The sequence below is a fragment of the Balaenoptera physalus genome (genome assembly GCF_965194825.1).
Source record: "Balaenoptera physalus genome assembly, chromosome: X".
Classification (NCBI taxonomy): domain Eukaryota; kingdom Metazoa; phylum Chordata; class Mammalia; order Artiodactyla; family Balaenopteridae; genus Balaenoptera; species Balaenoptera physalus.
This window is the reverse complement of record NC_138903.1, coordinates 101,865,448-101,883,548: the sequence shown is the minus strand read 5'-3', so window position 1 is coordinate 101,883,548 and position 18,101 is coordinate 101,865,448. Positions and strand designations below refer to the sequence as shown.

Below are 18,101 nucleotides of genomic sequence, written 5' to 3'. Positions count from 1 at the left end.
CAAGGTAATACAGTTAGTATAAGTGATGGAGGGTGGGGGGTGGGTTCAAGTCTAGACAGTTGGAATCCGGAGCCTATGTTCTTTATGTTTTAAAAGCACATACCATAGTGTCTTTCACATAGTGGATGATAAATATATATTAATTCTCTTCTGGTCTTACTGGAAACAGGAAATATTTGGACAATTATAAGTCAGGGAGGTAAAGAAAGGGGAGGAACTCAAACACTTAAACACAGAATCAGATCATATTGAGGGGAATACATGTTGATCGTCAAGTCAGTGTCTTGGAGCTGGCTGCCTTCCTGCCATAGGACTTCATCCAAATCTACACCCACACAAGCCATGTGTCTACTCCCTCCTGTATCTTATTAAAGGCCATGCTGATGATCCAAAGAGAATGGTAAAATTATGTTTGGGGAGAAGACTGCCTGGATACACTTGGCTAGGGCAGAACTTGCCTGTCTGCAGAAGTTTTCTGAGTCTCCTTCCAGTAAAACAGTGAATTCTGCTTCCTATCCTCTCAGGATATAATCTGTAATGGAGCTGCATTTGGTTGCACTTTATACTCTCTAATGAACTTTTGCAGATGTTATCGCATGTGATCCTCACAAGAGCAAGAACACAGAACACAGAACATTCATTCAGTAAGTATCTAATTCATCCTACTATGTGCCAGGCCTTAGGCTAGGCCTTGGCTTAAGCATATGAATAAGGTTAACTCTTAGTCATGCTTCCAGTCTCAACATAAATGTCATATTTTTCAGAGAGGACTTTGCTTTTCTCCCCCACTATCATCATATCCTGCTTGTATCCACCATAGGACTTAACACAATTTAACTATAGATTTATTTATTTATTGTCTGTTTTCCCTACTTGCATCACAAGCTTCAAGAGGGTTGAGATTTTGTCATGTTCCTCTACTGAAGCCTCACACATAGCACAGTGGGAAAGAGTTCACGTTCTGGTAAAGGGAAACAGACAAGTACACACATAAGCATAATAAACTAGTGTTGATGCCTTGGAAAAAGTCTGTTTAGAGTAGGGGCCTAACAACAAGAGGAACAAATTCTATTTCTATGCCAGAAAAAGCTTCCCTGATGGGGTTACACTTGAGCTGAATGTTGAAAGATTATAAGGCAACCATGATGGGTAAATATCCCCCCAAAGAGAAAGCAACATAGACAGTAGCTTGGAGAGATAAAACAGCACACCGCATTATAGGAACTATAAGTATTTTGGTAATTTCTAGAGCAAGTGAGAGTGAAGTGAAGGGTGTGAGTTGGTGAGAGATGAGCTTGAAGAAGTCAGCAGGAGAGAGATTAGCAAGAGGACCCTAAATGCTATACTACCCAATTTGAACTTTTTTCCATTCACAATAACAGCTACCATTTGTTGACTACTTCCAGTCACAATAATAGCTACTACTGATCAACTACTAACTTTGAGCTGAGTACTTTACACATTTTTTTTAAAAACCCTTTGTTATGAAAAATTTCACACATATATGAAATAGCATGATATAATGAACTTCCATGTACCCATTACCCAGCTTCAACAATTATCAGCTCATGCCAGTCTCTCTGGTTATCTGTTACTGCACAAAAAACTACCCTCCACACCTAGTGCCATAAAATAACACCCATTTTATTATATCCCATGATTTGGGGGGCCAGGAATTTGGGCAGGGCAATTCTGCCCTTTATAGCACTGACTGAGGCCACTCGGTAGTACTCACTGGTGGATTTGCTGATCTGGAGGGTCCAAGACAGCTACACTCCTATGTTTGGTGGCTTGATGGGAATGGCTGAGATGAGCTAGAATGTGGACTGGAGTATGTAAATGTAGCCTCTCTGGTATGGCGATCTCAGGCTAGTCAGACTTCTTGCTGGTTTCTCCCTGAGCAAGTATCTCAAAAGAACTAGGTGAAAGCTTCAACACCTCTTCTGACTTTACCTTAGAAGTCACACAGCATCACTTCTGCCATGTTGGTTATCAGTGAGTTATAAGGTTATAAGCGCTAAGATTCAAGGGAAGTAGAATTAGATTCAATCTCTTAAAGGTTGCCTCTGGCAACCACCAATCTGCTTTCTGTTTCTACGGTTTTACCTATTCTGGATAGTTCATATAAAGGAATCATGCGACCTTTTGTGTCTGGCTTCTTTCACTTAGCATAATGTTTTCAAGATTCATCCATCTTGTAGGTGTATCAAGTCATTTATTTCCTGTTATGGCTGAATAAAATTCCATTGTATGGGTATACCGTACATTTTGCTTATCCATTCATCAGTTGATGGACATTTGAGTGGGTTTTTTTCCCCACTTTTTGGTTATTATGAATAATGCAACTATGAATGTTCCTGTATAATTTTTTGGTAACCTTTTGTGTCTGGATTCTTTCACTTAGCATAATGTTTTCAAGATTCAATGAGTGTTTGTTTAGGCTCTCATTTTAAAGTGGGGAGGTGTCAAGGACACGTAGAAGAGCATGTGGGATGGGAGATATTGTTGCAGCCATATTTTGAAAACACAACCTGCCACTCCAGTCTTGTTTCATTTCTATCCCCGCCACACCCTCCCCACCGTCATGGACTATTCAGAACTAAATCCCAGACATCACATTTTCATCTGCAAAAATTTCTGCATATATAGACTAAGTTAATCCTCACCCGGCCCCTACGAGGTTAGAAGTTTTTATTGCCATTTTATGAATGGAGAAACTGAGACCAAGAGAAGTTTGAATCACTTGTCAAAAATCACAAAACTTGTAGGTGGTTCAAGCAAGACATGCCTATTTCATAATAGGGAGGAATTTAATATAGGGAAGTAATATAATCAGCTTAGCCTATTGAAAAGATCTTCCTAGTTGCAATGCGGAGGTGGATTGGAAAGGGCCACCCACAGCTGAGACAGAGAAACCAGCTAAAAAGCTCTAATTAGTTTAGGTCACTGCTTCTCATATTTTAATGTACATGTGAGTACCTAAAGATCTTGTTAAAATGCAGGTTCTGTTTTGGTAGATTTGGAGTGTAGCCCAAGATTCTGCATTTCTAGCAAGCTGCTGCTTGGCTGCAGACCATATTTTGAGTAGCAAGGGCATCATAGGCTAAGGATGATAAAAGTGTTGAACTAGGGAGGTGATACTGGATCACTTCCAGTAGCAGAGGTAGCAGAGAAAAGAAAATAGAATCTACAGAGACTGTTTATCCACAGGTATACCATCCTCATTTTCCAACTGAGTCATAGGGAGGGTTAAGGTAGCTCAAAAATCATATACTTAGTTAGCAATTAAAATTATGACCAGAACCCAACCCTGCTGACTTCTCATCACATTTATTTGGCCACCCAAGGGAAGCCACACAATACAGGTACAAAGCATTAGTGTTCCAAGTAAAATCAAACAATGAAGGTCTTTTACCAATGCATTGCACACAAAATTGCTCCATTTAAAACTTATCTCCCTTAAAATGATGTATTTAACTATATTAATTGAAAATACAGCAGCATTTATGGTGTTTAGTTAAGAGTACTATGATATCCAGGAGTTATGTTACTGGGTCACTGGGCACTTCTATCCTGAATTTGATTGAGGGAAGACTTTATAGAGGGGTGAGATTTAACCTGGATCGCACAGGATGGGAAGGATCTAGACAGGATGAAAAGAATGAAAAGAATTTGGTATATATATTCTTAAAGAGAAGTAGTATGATACAGCAAAACACAAACAAACAAGCATAAAATCTACACTGGGCTGAAGGTTGGGGCCTAGGCCTAGTTTCACTCAGCTCTGCCACTGGTCACGGGGAAGTTGTTTAAGCCCTTAGTCTCAGATTTCTTTCTCCAAGAAAGAAAAAACTAGACTTTATGACTTTATAACATTGAAATTCTGTGACTATTCAAATTCCTCTGGGGATAACCAAGTTTTAAAAGGGGACAAGTGTTTAATGTACCTCAGTTACCTGGCAAAGGGAAGTAATTTTGAGGAGCATTAGTTAGAGCTGCAGGAATGGGAGAGTAATAGTTCAGAGGTCTTAAAATTACTCTTTGAAAGCAGCTGCCACAGAAGGCTGGTCTTGACTACAGCTACCAAGTGTGACTCTGGGAAATGTAAAATTATGCCATCATTCCTCTTCAGGATAGTTGTTTAAATAGCCTGAAGATCATCTGTCTGAATTAAATTGGGAAACTGTGCTGTAAGGATAAAATGTTTTCCAGCTTCAAACAAATGTTCATTTTCTGAAGTATCCAAACACTACAGAACTTCTTTAACCGGAAAGGTGCCTCCCTCCCCCCTATTTCCTTTCTCTGTCTCTGTCTCTGTCTCTGTCTCTCTTTTTCTCTGGGGTTTGCAAGTTAGTGAAAGGCTATTTTTTAACTACAAGTTGAATGATGCCATCTGCTGGTTGAGGGGGCAACACTCAGCTGGAGCAAGGAAATTTTTCTGCCAGATTTACAACCAAAAAAACACACACAACTACAGGCACCAGATATACAAACCAAAAACAACTTAAACATTTTTATGACTTATTATTTTACCCACTAATGTATTTTTTCTGATATAGGTAAAATGTGATTATTTTAGAAAATTTGTAAAATCTGGAAAAACGGATGTAGGAAAACACCAATTTCCTGTAGTTCCCAAATTCTAACACATGATAACGCATTTTTGCCAACTTTGTTTAATGCATTTTTTACACTATTCTGGTTTCCATTCAAAAGGCATTTTTTTCCATGATGCTGACTTTCATTCAACAAATATTTATTAGCACCTTCTATATACCAAGTTATTTTGTTAGGCACTGGAGTGAGGAAAAAAAAGAAAGTCCTTGCCCTGTCCCTTGTGCTTACATTTAAAGGTAAGGGTGACAATAAACAAATGAAGATATAATTAAATGTTAGATAACGATAAACTGTGTGAAGAAAAAGCAAATATGATAAGGGGACAGAGTGATTGCAGTGTTATTTTAGAAAGGTAGTCATGGAAGGTCCCTCTGAGGTGGTGGAAGAAGTGACTTTTGAACAGGAACCTGAATGACCAGAGGGAGGAAGCCACGCAAATGTCTAGGGGGAAGAGTCTTCTAGGGGGAAAAGTGTTCTAGGCTGATGGAAAGGCAAGTGCAAATGCTCTGAGGAGGAGCATACCTACACTGTTAGAGGCATAACAAGGAAGCGAGTGTGGCTGGAACGGTGTGTGGGAGAAGAAAACTGGAAGGAAGGGAGATAAGAGCATAGCCAGGGATCACATCACAAAGAGGTGAAATCACGCATAGACAGCTTTGTAGTGTTTTCCCTCATTTAAGCCCATTTATCATAACAGAGCTGCAGTTTGAAGAATGGGCAGAATCCACAGTCAGCAAAGGAGCGAAAGAACATCCCAAAAGAGACAGTAATATTGAAGCAAAGACCTGAATGCTAAAGAGGTTAAGAGTATGGGCCCTGCAACTTGAGAGATCTGGGTTCAAATGCAGCTCTGCCACTTCTAGTTCTACCATAATTCCCCCTTCCTCAACCAATAGACTGTAATCAGTTGGTACATCCCAGGCTCCATCTCTCAGAAACCTGAGATCAGATGAAGGTGGCTGCATTAATAGAGCTCTGTAGATGCAGCCCAGCAGAGGGTCCTCCAACATCTACTATTATATGCTGGATAGAGTATTAGAGTGGATATGTAGTAGAGGGGAGAGAGGGAGGGTGTTTGACATATGCAGAAAGTAAAAAGCAGAAAGACTGAAACAGATGGAGAGAGGGAGATGGGGGTAGGCTCTATAATTTCACCTGTTCTTCAGTAGGAACTTTAGTTACCACTAAGGAGTGGTATACTGTACAACCTGAAACTTTAGCATGCATCACCGATTGCTGGGGCCCACACCCAGAGTTTCTGATTTAATAGGTCTGGGGTGAGGCATGAAAATTTGCAAGTTCCTAGGCGATGTTGATGATCAGCTGGTTTGAGGACCTCACTTAGAAAGTTAATACTATGGTTGGTGCCAAATGGGGCAAAAATGGAAAATTCAGTCAGCCTGTTTCTTTGTTCATGCACTGACAAATAGCTAGAGTGTTATTCTCTTGGCATTGATCAAACTGGTTGTTTATGCTCCTGTACTTCAATGTTGCTCAAGGTACAGAGGGAGAGAGTTGTGAGTTATACAGCTGCTGTTTAATATAGAAAAGAGACCATTTGGTTCTTAGAAAACATTGCTAGGTTCATTGGCTTATGCTATTTCTCTTTACCCATTATTATTCATCATTAAGCAAGACACTGAAAACAGTATATATCTAGCCCATATTCTCTGTTGATAAGGGTATGAGAAGACAAGCCTTTTCCTATTCTGTACATATTCTGTACAGCAATTTATCAATATGTATAACATTCTAAATAAGTACTATTTTGTTTAGCAATTCTACTTCTAGAAAATGATCACATGGAACGAATTGGGATGTGTTGCAAAGATATAGGTACATGGATGCTCATCACAAGTTTAATTTATAAAAATTCAAACTAGAAACAGCCTAAATGTCTAGCAATTGGGAACTGGACCGACACTGTGGAAAGCTTTACTGTGGAAGAAATCTTAGTGTCAAGAAGAGAAACATGGAGGTAGATATTACAGCTGTTACATGTATTTTGGGTATTTTGTGTTTTCTAAAATTTCTTCAATGAACATGTATTGTTTTTGTGATCAGAAGAAACATTCTTTCTCCAAATCACTTAATACAAATTACATTACAAAGGTTGTACTTTGTCATTCGCTCTATTCAAAATTAGGAATTTGCAGCAAAACTACAGCAAAGTATACACACTTTATTTTTTTATTTTATTTTTTTAAATTCTGTTGTGTTTGAGCTGTTTTATTATTTTGGGTTTTGTTTTGTTTTTGCAGCTAGTGTTACCCTAACTAACAGCAATTGAGAGGGGAATTCTCTGGAGAATTTGAATTTTTTTTTTTTTTTTTTTTTTTATGGCTGTGTTGGGTCTTCGTTTCTGTGCGAGGGCTTTCTCTAGTTGTGGCAAGCGGGGGCCACTCTTCATCGCAGTGCGCGGGCCTCTCACTATCGCGGCCTCTGTTATTGCGGAGCACAGGCTCCAGACGCGCAGGCTCAGTAATTGTGGCTCACGGGCCTAGTCGCTCCGCGGCATGTGGGATCTTCCCAGACCAGGGCTCGAACCCGCATCCCCTGCATTGGCAGGCAGATTCTCAACCGCTGCACCACCAGGGAAGCCCTGAAGTATACACACTTTAAATCAAAGTGATGATTGTTTTGTTTCCCAACATAATGTCATTAGTAAGAGACTCTTTACCATCTGCTAATTTGGTTCAGAAAGCAATGCTATAAATGAGCCCAAATGAGTTGGGATTAGAACCCAACTTCTTCTATATTTCTATACTGTATTTCATTTTCCTTGCCCAAACAACTATTAAATACGAAGACAGACTTTATGAAATTAAGCTAAAACCCACCAACATAATTATAAATACCAAATAATTATAAACCAATTTTTCAGTGTACTATATAGCAATAGGCTTAACTGGACACAGATGGGGTTCAAATTACACTTTGATAATCTGTACCAAGATCATTATTACTTTGGACCCAAGTATTAATGAACAGGAAAAAGGTCACATTTTTATTTAAACTTTATTAACTTTAATGTGTTCACAAAAAATGACAGTAGAACAGTTTAAAGTTCTTACAAATGCTTGTCAAAAGTAAAAGCATAAATTCCTAGAAAAATGTAAAAGCTCAGGTACAAATTTAGCATTTTAAAAATCAAAGAGTAGAATTTAATCTTACTGACTGACTTTTGAGGCACAGAATATTTAGTTATAAAAGATATCAGTTACTTTGCTCTACTGTCAAAATAGTCTACTTAGGAGTCATATGTGGGTTCTAGAGCTCAAAGAATAAATCAAACCAAAGCAAGAAATTCTCTAATGTCAAAAAGACATGTAATTCTGAAAAAATAGCTGTTTTCCTAAAATCTCTCACTGTAAATCACCTTCCTTCTTGCTCACCTTTCTGTTCTTTTATGCAAACAAAGCTAAACATTTTTTCTTTTATGTAAACACTTAGTTTTGACAGATTACTCACATCAAAGCTTACCTAAGGAAAAATACATCAACAAAAGCAATAAAAAGTTAAATGTTGAAAAAATATGTATGCTCTTGCATAAAATTCACTACAATATCTGTTAACAGCAAATCTTTAAGAGGAAAAAACTTTTTAGTCTTCAAAACTGACAACTGTTCCTGGTTCTTTCTTCCTTTTCAGCACGGAGAATCTCTCATTGAGTGAAAGCCTAGTCTGTGAAGGAGAGAACAACTGTATGACCTCAGAACGTTAACAATGTTACAAAGTACTCATGAAACTTGGTTACTAAAAGTAGACAGGGGATGGTTGGAGAAGACTGTGAGTGACAAAAATTTTAAGAGTGAATTTGAAGAAACTGCACAGAGCTCTTTTCTGTGATCCTGGAAGCAGGAAGTAGTTTGGTCTATGGTGTATCACTGAGGCCACCTCTTGGTTCTTACAGGCTAAACAGTGGCATCAAAGAGCTTTAATTGAAGAGGTAGGGAAGAAAGCATACTATTACCCCACAGAATAAGTGGGTAAGCTTCCACAGAGGAATGAGGGTCAGGTTTACTTCTATGGGGTGGAGATTAAATGCCTCAACTATGCCCAGGAATTTGGTAATCTGCCTTGTGAAGATACCCCTATGCCCAAGTGATTTCCAATTGGTGTTATTTAGTCTATAACCAGATAAAATATCTCAAAGATCTCCCAAGACTTAACTTCTAGTTTCATCCTTTTATAGACTGCCACTGAGCCTAAGTTTCTTTCTCCATCTTCAAGAAATATCCTTTTCAACACCACCCCAAAACCTAAATCAGAAACCAGATTGATACCGCTCTGAGGCCCAAGTGAGCTATATCCATTACTCTATACTGCCTATTTTCCATGTATAGGTCATATACTTTTAAGCAAATCACAATTAATCTGAATGTGTATGGAATAGGATGCTCTGGCTAATTTAACCTGTTGCTAACTGAAGGCTGGCAGATAACTCTTTTGGTTTCAACCCCCACTGTGAAAATCACTAAAAATACATTAGTATATTATTTTGCTTTAGTACGTAGTCTGGTAAACATGGTTGTCTTCTTGGCAAGCGAGAACCATGTTGAGCCTGAAGGCCACCACAGATGTAAACACATAGTACATTGAGCTACATCCATGTGTAACTTGAAGTTCATTTAAAAAATAAGTAATTGAGGTTGGCTTATTTCGTTGACCTCTGTGTCTTTTACGAAGATGGAATACAGGGAAGAAATTTCTTGTGTATTGGGGGCTCCAAATAGGCTCTGGTTAAACACATTTTTTCCTATAGATAAAAGATACCCTTGTATATACCTAAAAGAGACGTGAATTCTTTACCATCTCATGAACAACACTATCATGCAACTCTATTATATTTACCTGATTACCGATTTTGCTGAAGTTACATTTCAGGTGTATTCCTTTGAGCTGGTGCTGAGAACTCTTGGTTGCAGTATACATAGTGTTTAGGAATGAAACTTTAACCTCATGTCTCATGTGTCTGTCAATTAAGCATAATGTTTCAATTAAAATATATTTGACAGCCATTAATTAGCTGAGTAATGTTAAGCCATTCAATTTAACGTCTCTAGGTGTCATTTTCACCAGCTATAAAATTAAGAAAGTATATTCAAGAATCTTCAAGTTTCCTTTTAATAGTATTAAGATTACAAGTACTGAATCTGGACTACAGCATCCAAGAGGATCACATGTAGGCATTAATCTAGCCTTTTTCATATTGTCACTTCAAAACCACTAGATGAGGTTTTCTGCTGTTTAAATGCCAAAGCAGTTTTACTATTATTTAAGTACGGTCATGCCTATAGGCATTTTGGAACAAAAGTAGCCAGTGCCTCCATATACAGAGAAAATGGATTAGTAGTTACCTTGGGCAGGGGGGCAGAAAGGGAAGGGAGTGAAGGGGGAGTAACTATTAATGGGTACAAACAGTTTCTTTTGGGGATAATGAAAATGTTCTAAAATTAGATTATGGTGATGGTGCTACAATTCTGTTAATATACTAAAAGCCAATGAATTGTATACTTTGAATGGCTGCTAGTGGGTGTGGTTTCTGCTTTGTATTATTATAACAGCTGTCCATGTAAATAAACAGTACAGAAGTTTTTGGTTTTGGTTTTTAATGGATGGCTAAATAGTTCAAGGGGAAACGTTTACCACATGTAATGTCTTAGTTCATTTGGGCTGATATCACAAAATATATAGACTGGGGGGGTTGGTTACAAACAACAGAAATTTATTCCTCACAGTTCTGGAGGCTGGGAAGTCCAAGATCAGGGTGTCAGCACGGTCAGGTTCTGATGAATGCCCTCTTCCAGATAGCAGACTGCCAGCTTCTAGCTGTCTCCTCACAGGGTGGAGTGGGCAAGGGAGCTCTGTGGGGGTCTCTTTTAGAAAAGCACTCATCCCATTGGCTCCACTCTTATGACCTATTCACCTCCCAAAGGCCCTACCTTCTAACACCATCACATATGAATTTTGGAGGGACACAAACTTTCAAACCATGGCATGTAGTCACATTCTATCAGAGGTAGAGAACAAAAGCCCAAATGCTATGTGGTTATCTTGATAGTGTCAGCTAAGTTGCTGTGATCAGTGGCCTTAAATAAGTCAAGTATTTTTTCACTGTTGCTTTTTTTTCTGGTTATAAATACTGCTCCTACTAGGACCCAACTGGACCAAAAATAGTGTTTGATTTGGAAAAAAGAGAGAGAGTGCTCTGAGTAATTAAATAAATATTGGTTTCCTAATTAACTTTTAATCATAATTTCTCTCTCCTTTTCTTTACTTTTTGGATAGCATATCATAGAATGTGTACATGTTTTTTGACTTATTGAACAAAATATATTGCATTCTTAATTTTAAAACCAGGTAAGTGTAACATTCTGGATGTGGTAGGCAGAATTCTAAAAATGGCCCCCAAAGAGTTCTCTCAGGACTGTGAATATGATAGCACATGCATGAATATATTACCTTATCTGGCAAAAGAGATCTTATAATTTGTAAAATTACTAATAAATTGACTTTAGGTAGATTATGCTAGATTATCTGGGTTGGCCTAATCTAATCACATAACAAAAACAAAAGAGGGGGCAAAAGAGGAAGTTGGAATAATTCAAAGAGTGAACCAAACATGACATGCTGTTGGTGGTTTGACGATGGAGGAGGCCCCACATGAAAGGGAATTCAGGCTGCCTCTAGAAGCAGAGGGGCTGCTGGCTGACAGCAGCAAGGAAATAGAAACCTCATTCCCACAACCTCAAGGAAATGAATTTTCCCAACAACTAGAATAAGCTTGGAAGCAGATTCTTCTCCAGAGCCTCCACATAAGAGAGCAAGCCAGGGCCACAACCTTGTTTTCACCTTCGTAAGACCTTAGGTAGAAAACCAGCCAAGCATACCTGGATATCTGAACTATAGAACTGTGAGATAATAAATGGGTGCTGTTTTAATCTGCTGTTTGTGGTAATTTATTTAAGCAGTAGTAGAAAACTAATACTCTAGGCTTTTAAAGAATTTAACCTCATCTTTACTTGTACTTGTAGAGAGACAGTATCGTAGAACAGAAAGCCCACAGGTTTTGCAGCCACACAAGCCAAATTTGAACGTTATTATTCAAAATTTGAATTATATTATTAGTTGTATGACTTCAAGAAAATCAATACACTCTATTGAGCTTATTTTATTCATCTGTAATATGGAAATGTTCATACCTACTTCACAGGATTGTTGGGGATTAAATTAAATCACAAATGTAAAAGTGCTTAGCACAGTGCCTAGCACATAACAGGCACTCAGTAAATGCTAGCTATTATTATTAATCTGCTTCTATGTCCACAGCTCTTTCAACCCTTCCACAGATGTCTTTGGTTAGACCCATTTTAAAGGGAGTGTAATAGCAATCTTCCCTTCTCTGCTGTAGTTCTGAAAGGAAACACAAATGCTCCTGATAATCAATCACTGGCCAAAGTCCTCCATGATTAAAGGTAAGATCATTTGGAATATTGAAATTTACTTAATATATATTATTATTAAAGAGCAGAAGGATTTTAATCTTAAGATTGAAAATGAGGAATGGCTCCAAATTCTTCCAGGTGACAATTCTTGCATGCCTTAAGTAGAAAGGACACAACATCAAGACATTTATACTCACCATAGGAAAATGATGCAGGGGAATCTCAAACCAAAAGATAAAATCGAGCCAGAATTTTCTGGTTCTACGTTAGGATTGTTTACAGAAATTTTATGGATTGTTCAGAATCAGATTCCAGAGGCCCCTACTAGAAGTTATATTTATTCACTTTTGTTTCATTTTTCTCCTAAAACCAGTTAAATTTAGTAGTACAGATGTCTGTCTGCAATTACCTTCCACATCTTTGAAATTTTTCATAGGTGATGTGATCATTTTCCAGTGATATCTAAATGGGAAAAGTTGAAACCAATCATGCCAAAGCATTCCTTACTCAGCATAGGTGCTTATTTTCTATACTTTAAATTGACTAACATTTCAGTGACAGTAGTCTTTTTGCTTGATCCTCAGTCTAACATTCAATTTCAGATTTTTCTCCCCCATTCACAGATGCAAGAATGTCAAACACAGTGGACCCTTAGAGATCAAGCAGTCCAACCCCCTTACATAACAAATAAGGAAACAGAGATTCAGAAAGATCAAATGACTTCCAGTAGTGACCCAGAAGAAAACTCTCAAGATCTAGATATAGCCTGGATACACACACTACTTGTCTGCATCAAGGAGGAACATAATGACTGTAGATAAAATCCACAAGGTGTCCTTATAATCTTTACATAATAGACTTGTGACCTTGAGAAAGTCTCACTTCTACCCCAACACACTTCTCAAGTGAAAGTTAGGATTTTTTTCAATAATTAACTTAAATCCCTTATTCCTGTAATTACTTTGTGACAACATAGTTTACACCTACGTGTGGTCAATGAGAAAAACCAAAGCATAATCAAAACATTCCATTCAAATGTTAATTGGCCCAGGTCACTCCATAACTAAACTGGTTTCAGTGCATCCAGTTATATATAGCTGGTATTTGGTGGTCCAGCTGTTTTTATATGAAGTCCTAGCCACAGTTACAGTTTGGAGGTGGATTTGGTATTAAGAGCCTTACAAATAATACAGCAGCCAAGAAATCTGTAGAGCCAGTAGATTATAAAAGCAGAATAACACATGGAGGTATTCTTAAAAGTTAATGTTTACAGAGCAAATATTTTCTTGTTAGAAAGTTCATGTTTAGGTTGGAAGCAGATATTCATGTTTACAAGTAAACATGCTACTGAAGGCAGCCTTGAATTCAAGACGCATATGTGTCTAATGACAATGACTCCATGAGTTAAACAGAGCCTCACATACCCTTACCCCATACTCTACTGGCAACACTAGTTAACAGGGTGCTTCCCAAGAACTTAAGAAAGATAAGAACGCCACTAGAATGGATGTATAATGTATATGGAAACCAGTAGTAATCATGGCAGATTATCCAAGAGCTTAAACTAGGTGGTAGAGAAGCCAAAGTTGGAGAAGTGAGAATAGGAGCCATGGAAATACAGAAAAAAAGGGTAGGAATTAGAACTGGAAACTACTGGGAGAGATATTAGCTAATGTGATTATTTCTAAAATAAGTTGGTCAATGCCATTTCCTTCCTTAAAGTCTCTCAGTAGTTCTGCATTGTGCTCTGTATAGAATCCCTAGTTCTGCCCACACACTCTACACTTGAGCTCAATGAGTTTCAAACTAATTTTTAAAGTGAAAGAATCCCTAGTTCCAACAAAATCTTACTTGGTATCCCAATATGTAAAATACTGAAAAGCAAAACTGCCTTCTTTGGCTCCTGAGGCACCTCTTCACAACCCCTAGAACTCTGAAGTACACAGTTTAAAAACCACTGCAGTCTGGCCAGACTAAGCTAATTGCAGCTTACAAAATATGCCATGCTTTCTTTCACTCCTATACCTTTACACATGATGTTTCCTCTGACTGGAATGCCTTTTCCACCTTTTCTGCTTTGCTTACTCCTACTCAGCCTCTAGGACTCAACTCAAACACTATCTCCTCTAGGATGCTCCTTGACTTCCCTAGCTGGTTTGGGATTCTCTCCCCCATGCTGCCATAGTACCTTGGGCATACCTCTAAGTATTTATACTATGCTCCTCTCCCTCTCTCTCTCTCTCTCTCTCTCTCTCTCTCCCCCTTCCTTCCGTTCTTTCTTACTTCCTTAGTAAAGATTCTTTCTCAAGTACATAGCACATTTCTGACAAATAATAAGAGCTCAATAACTGCCGAATGAATAACTGAAATACTACAAAGAACTAGAGGAAGAAGGGGACTGAGAAAAGGCCATTGAATTTGACAAGAAACTAATAAATTTTTGATAGTAAAATTTAATAGAAAGGTAGGAACTGAAGTCAGATTCAAGAAATGAATGGACAAATAGAAACACCTGTGAGGTTTTAACTGCATCTGGAAGCCTGTTAGAGGTTTTGTTCCTATTTAAAGAATATTCATATTTGCCCTTATATTCCAGTGGGGATTTCTCACTTCACATTGAAAATCCCTTCAATAATGAACGAGTGTGTATACATACATATATATGTATGTGTGTATATATTTTTTTACATATATATATAAACTGAATCACATAAAATTAATTAGAATGTAAGAACTTTTACGGTTATCATGTTAATATTGCCACAATGAACACTGAAGGAATGATTATAATGAATAATATTATATATTCATCATCATAGTAATGATAAAATAATAAGAATTCCAATGTATAGAATGCTTACCACAATCCTGTTTCTAGCCTAAAATGTTTACATATATTTCAATTAATCATCACAACAACCTACGAGGTCAATATTGTTCCCATTTTGTAGCTGAGAAAACAGGCTCAAAGGAACTTGCCCAAGGTTCCTCAGCCACCATGTTTCATCAAATCTAAGATACCATGATTGTAACACGTACTGTTATTTTATGTACCACTAAAAAGATTTTAAGTTTTCAATTTAACTATACCATTAAATGCAGGACATTTCCTGATTTCAGAGATACTGAAAACTGGAAAAAAAAGCATGTCTTAGAATTGATCAAATATGAAATTAAGTGGTAGAAACATGATTCTATCCAAGTGTGAATCCGAAGTCCCTGTCATTAACTACTAGACCATAATACTTAGATTGCTTTAACCATCTCATAGATATCTTTCATTCTAATCTCATTTACAGGGGAACAAAACTAAGATTTACAGCAGGGGAGGTGACTTGCTCATGGTCATACACACAGCTAGTAAGTGGATTAGCCAGGCAGGTAAGCCAACTCTCTGAGACCCAGACTAGACCTCTTTACAGTATATCACATTACTATTTAAGCTAGCCTGTCTTTTCCTGCAGGTAGAAGTATTGGAAGAAATACCAGAGTGTCATGTGTAGGGATAAGTATTAGGTGTTTCATGTAGGAGCTACATCTACTCAATTTCATCTAAATACTTATGTCAAACACACATGTTCTGTATTAAAGATGGAAGTTTCCAGCAAAATGGACTTAATTGGCTTACTCAACATACTATTTACTTCATTTCTTGTAATTGCTGTTCATAGATCTTCAGTAAATAAATAGTAAAATAAAGACAATGTCCTGAGGATTCAACGGTTGTAAAAGATTGTTTAAAATACTACGTACGTGCTACTAATAAGTTTTATTTGTATCATTCTTTCTCAGTTTTGTCTAGTGCCCACTTAGAAGCTAAATAATATAAGGTAGGATGGGGGGTAATGGAAGAGGAGCAGGAAACGTTTTTGTGCAAGCAATTATCCAAAAGGCTGGAAACACTTGACTCATGAAGACATGTATGACATATGTGGCTTATTCCTACATTTGATGTTGGTAAACAGGTTTTAAAATATATTAATCATCAATATAAGTAGATGCCAACAAAGACGCAGGAAGAAAGCCTATTCAAATGAAAATCTGTAAAACCACACAGTTTCTCTGCTATAACTTTGAAAGTGCTGATACTTACACTTCGACTCATGTTCATTGTATCATTTCTTTGCTGCATCTGTCTCCGGAAGTATTCACTCCTTTTTTTCTTTGCAGAAGTCCTGATATGGATCATAAATGGTGATACTTTAAAAAGCAATCATTTATTTTGAAAGATCCAAAGATCTGATTTGTCGATTATAATCAGATTTGAATTTACTTCAAGAATTACTTGGAATGATGTAGTGGTAATGAGATATATCAGTTATCACTCTATAATTGGAGTTTAAACGGCAAGCACTCCAAAACTAAGCACCTCATTTCCTCTGAAGCTATTTTCTGTGTTTAGAAAAGCTTTCATCAGGTAGACAGCCCAGCTAATGCAAAGATATACAGATTTTGCCACTCATTTCTTGTAAGCTACTTAGCGGAGGTTACAAAAAAGTTTTTATTTTGTTAAGCTTCACTATTTACATATTACTCTAGCCAAGGAAGACATCTGACTGTGGATATAATTACCAAATCAGGAAAAAGGAGCAAAAGCTGAAATTGTTATCAGGTATCTTGGGGGCATCAAAAATACAAATTCACACCTTGTTTACAATAATAAATCCTCTTTAGAACTGTAAAGAATCATACTGGTTTTTCAAAATTGAAAAAAGTCATTGTAAGTCCCCATAAATAAACAATATTCCGAATATGCTACCATATTTTATTCCAGATGCTTGCCTAGTTACCTGTCTTTTGTTCAGACCACATTGGGCTTCTACACTGGTGACTTATTTTTTTTTTTAAGGTAGAAATGCCTTAAAAATTAAGGCAGAAGTTTAGCATTTCTGGTTTGTCTTTGTCTTCTGGTGAAGCTAGCCTGAGCGGTGCATACACCAACTCCAGGTCTTAAGGATATTATTAAACCTAACTGGTAAACATATATATATATATATATATATATATATATATATATATATATATATATTAGAATAGAAAGTTATGGAGTAGAAGAATTAATCTCTAAGGGATCAATTATCAAAGTATATTAATTTTCTGTACTTTATGTGTTCTTTAGTAAGAGTTCTACATTTGATAACTTTAACCAAGCAAGAATTACTTACTTGTGCTAAGGATACAAAAAAAATTATAATAATAGAAGATAAAGGAGAAAAATCTGAACAGAATTGTTCATTATGTTTTAAAATGCACTTGTAAAATGACAGAATATGTCATTGGAAAACAGTAAGTGGAATTTCAGTGCCTTAGTGGAAGTGTTATACCACTTGACAAACAAAAATGGATGTGTAAAATGAAGCAAAACATGAAAATCCCTGATAAATGTAGAAATAACTGCTTATCATCAGTGTTAAACATATGTTAATTTCTTTATAGCAAACTGTATACTGCTAATATAAGTAGGGTGGGGCCTTTAGCATTAAAACGGTGCCTACATCAGACATTGTCTATATACACAATAACCCACATATACATTTTGGAAATAATTTTTTTAGCTGAAAACTGCAACTCTATGCAGTTAATATGAGCTAAAGTATTTGACTAGACATTTATAGGCAATGCAAAATGAAGGCAATCACTGAGAAATTTAAATTAAAAATAATGTTTTTACTCAATTACCTAGCCAATTACAATAAAAATGTCTTGAGGTTTTTAAAACTCAAACAATCTGCAATACTGTTAAATTTCTCTGGTTCTTTTGTTAGGGCGGACAGACCTAGCCTAACAGTTTTATAAGGCAATAGTGAATATACACAATATTCAAAATATATTTAGGCTAGGGTTGCAACTATGCATAAGCTAGACCTCTCCTATGTTCTGATTTGTGGAAAGCAGAAAAGTTCAGCTGCCCGAAGATACACCTATTATTTGTCTGCTGAGGGCTCCTTGAAGACTCTTTAGAAAGGAGGTAGAGAAGGGAAACAGAGGAATTCATTATCAGAGATTATATATTATCAATCTAGCATAGTTCATTGT

General features: G+C 37.0%; 1 protein-coding gene and 1 long non-coding RNA gene across 2 annotated transcripts in view; one reads left to right on the top strand and one right to left on the bottom strand.

The window, feature by feature from the left end:
* The window catches only part of LOC309652098, a 217,615-nt gene extending 203,793 nt beyond the window's left edge, over positions 1-13,822 (top strand). The window contains exon 3 of the long non-coding RNA XR_014258570.1: positions 11,950-13,822. This is a non-coding gene — a long non-coding RNA (uncharacterized lncRNA). The remainder of the gene's footprint in view (positions 1-11,949) is intronic.
* On the bottom strand, positions 6,781-17,072 carry LOC309652096 (uncharacterized protein). Its single transcript, XM_082445639.1, has 4 exons — positions 16,159-17,072; positions 12,475-12,527; positions 9,472-9,592; positions 6,781-8,301 (listed from the first exon to the last, which is right to left on the bottom strand). The coding sequence occupies exons 1-4, from the start codon at positions 16,252-16,254 to the stop codon at positions 8,221-8,223; spliced, it is 351 nt and encodes a 116-aa protein (XP_082301765.1). The 5' UTR covers positions 16,255-17,072; the 3' UTR covers positions 6,781-8,220.
* Positions 17,073-18,101: the final 1,029 nt, after the last annotated feature.

Coding starts and splice junctions, on each gene's coding strand:
- LOC309652096 (XM_082445639.1), bottom strand. CDS start 16,254: ATGATCCATATCAGGACTTCTGCAAAGAAAAAAAGGAGTGAATACTTC. Junction 12,528..16,158: donor CAATGAACATGAGTCGAAGT/GTAAGTATCAGC, acceptor TTTCCCATTTAG/ATATCACTGGAAAATGATCA. Junction 9,593..12,474: donor AAATTTCAAAGATGTGGAAG/GTAATTGCAGAC, acceptor CTTAATTGACAG/ACACATGAGACATGAGGTTA.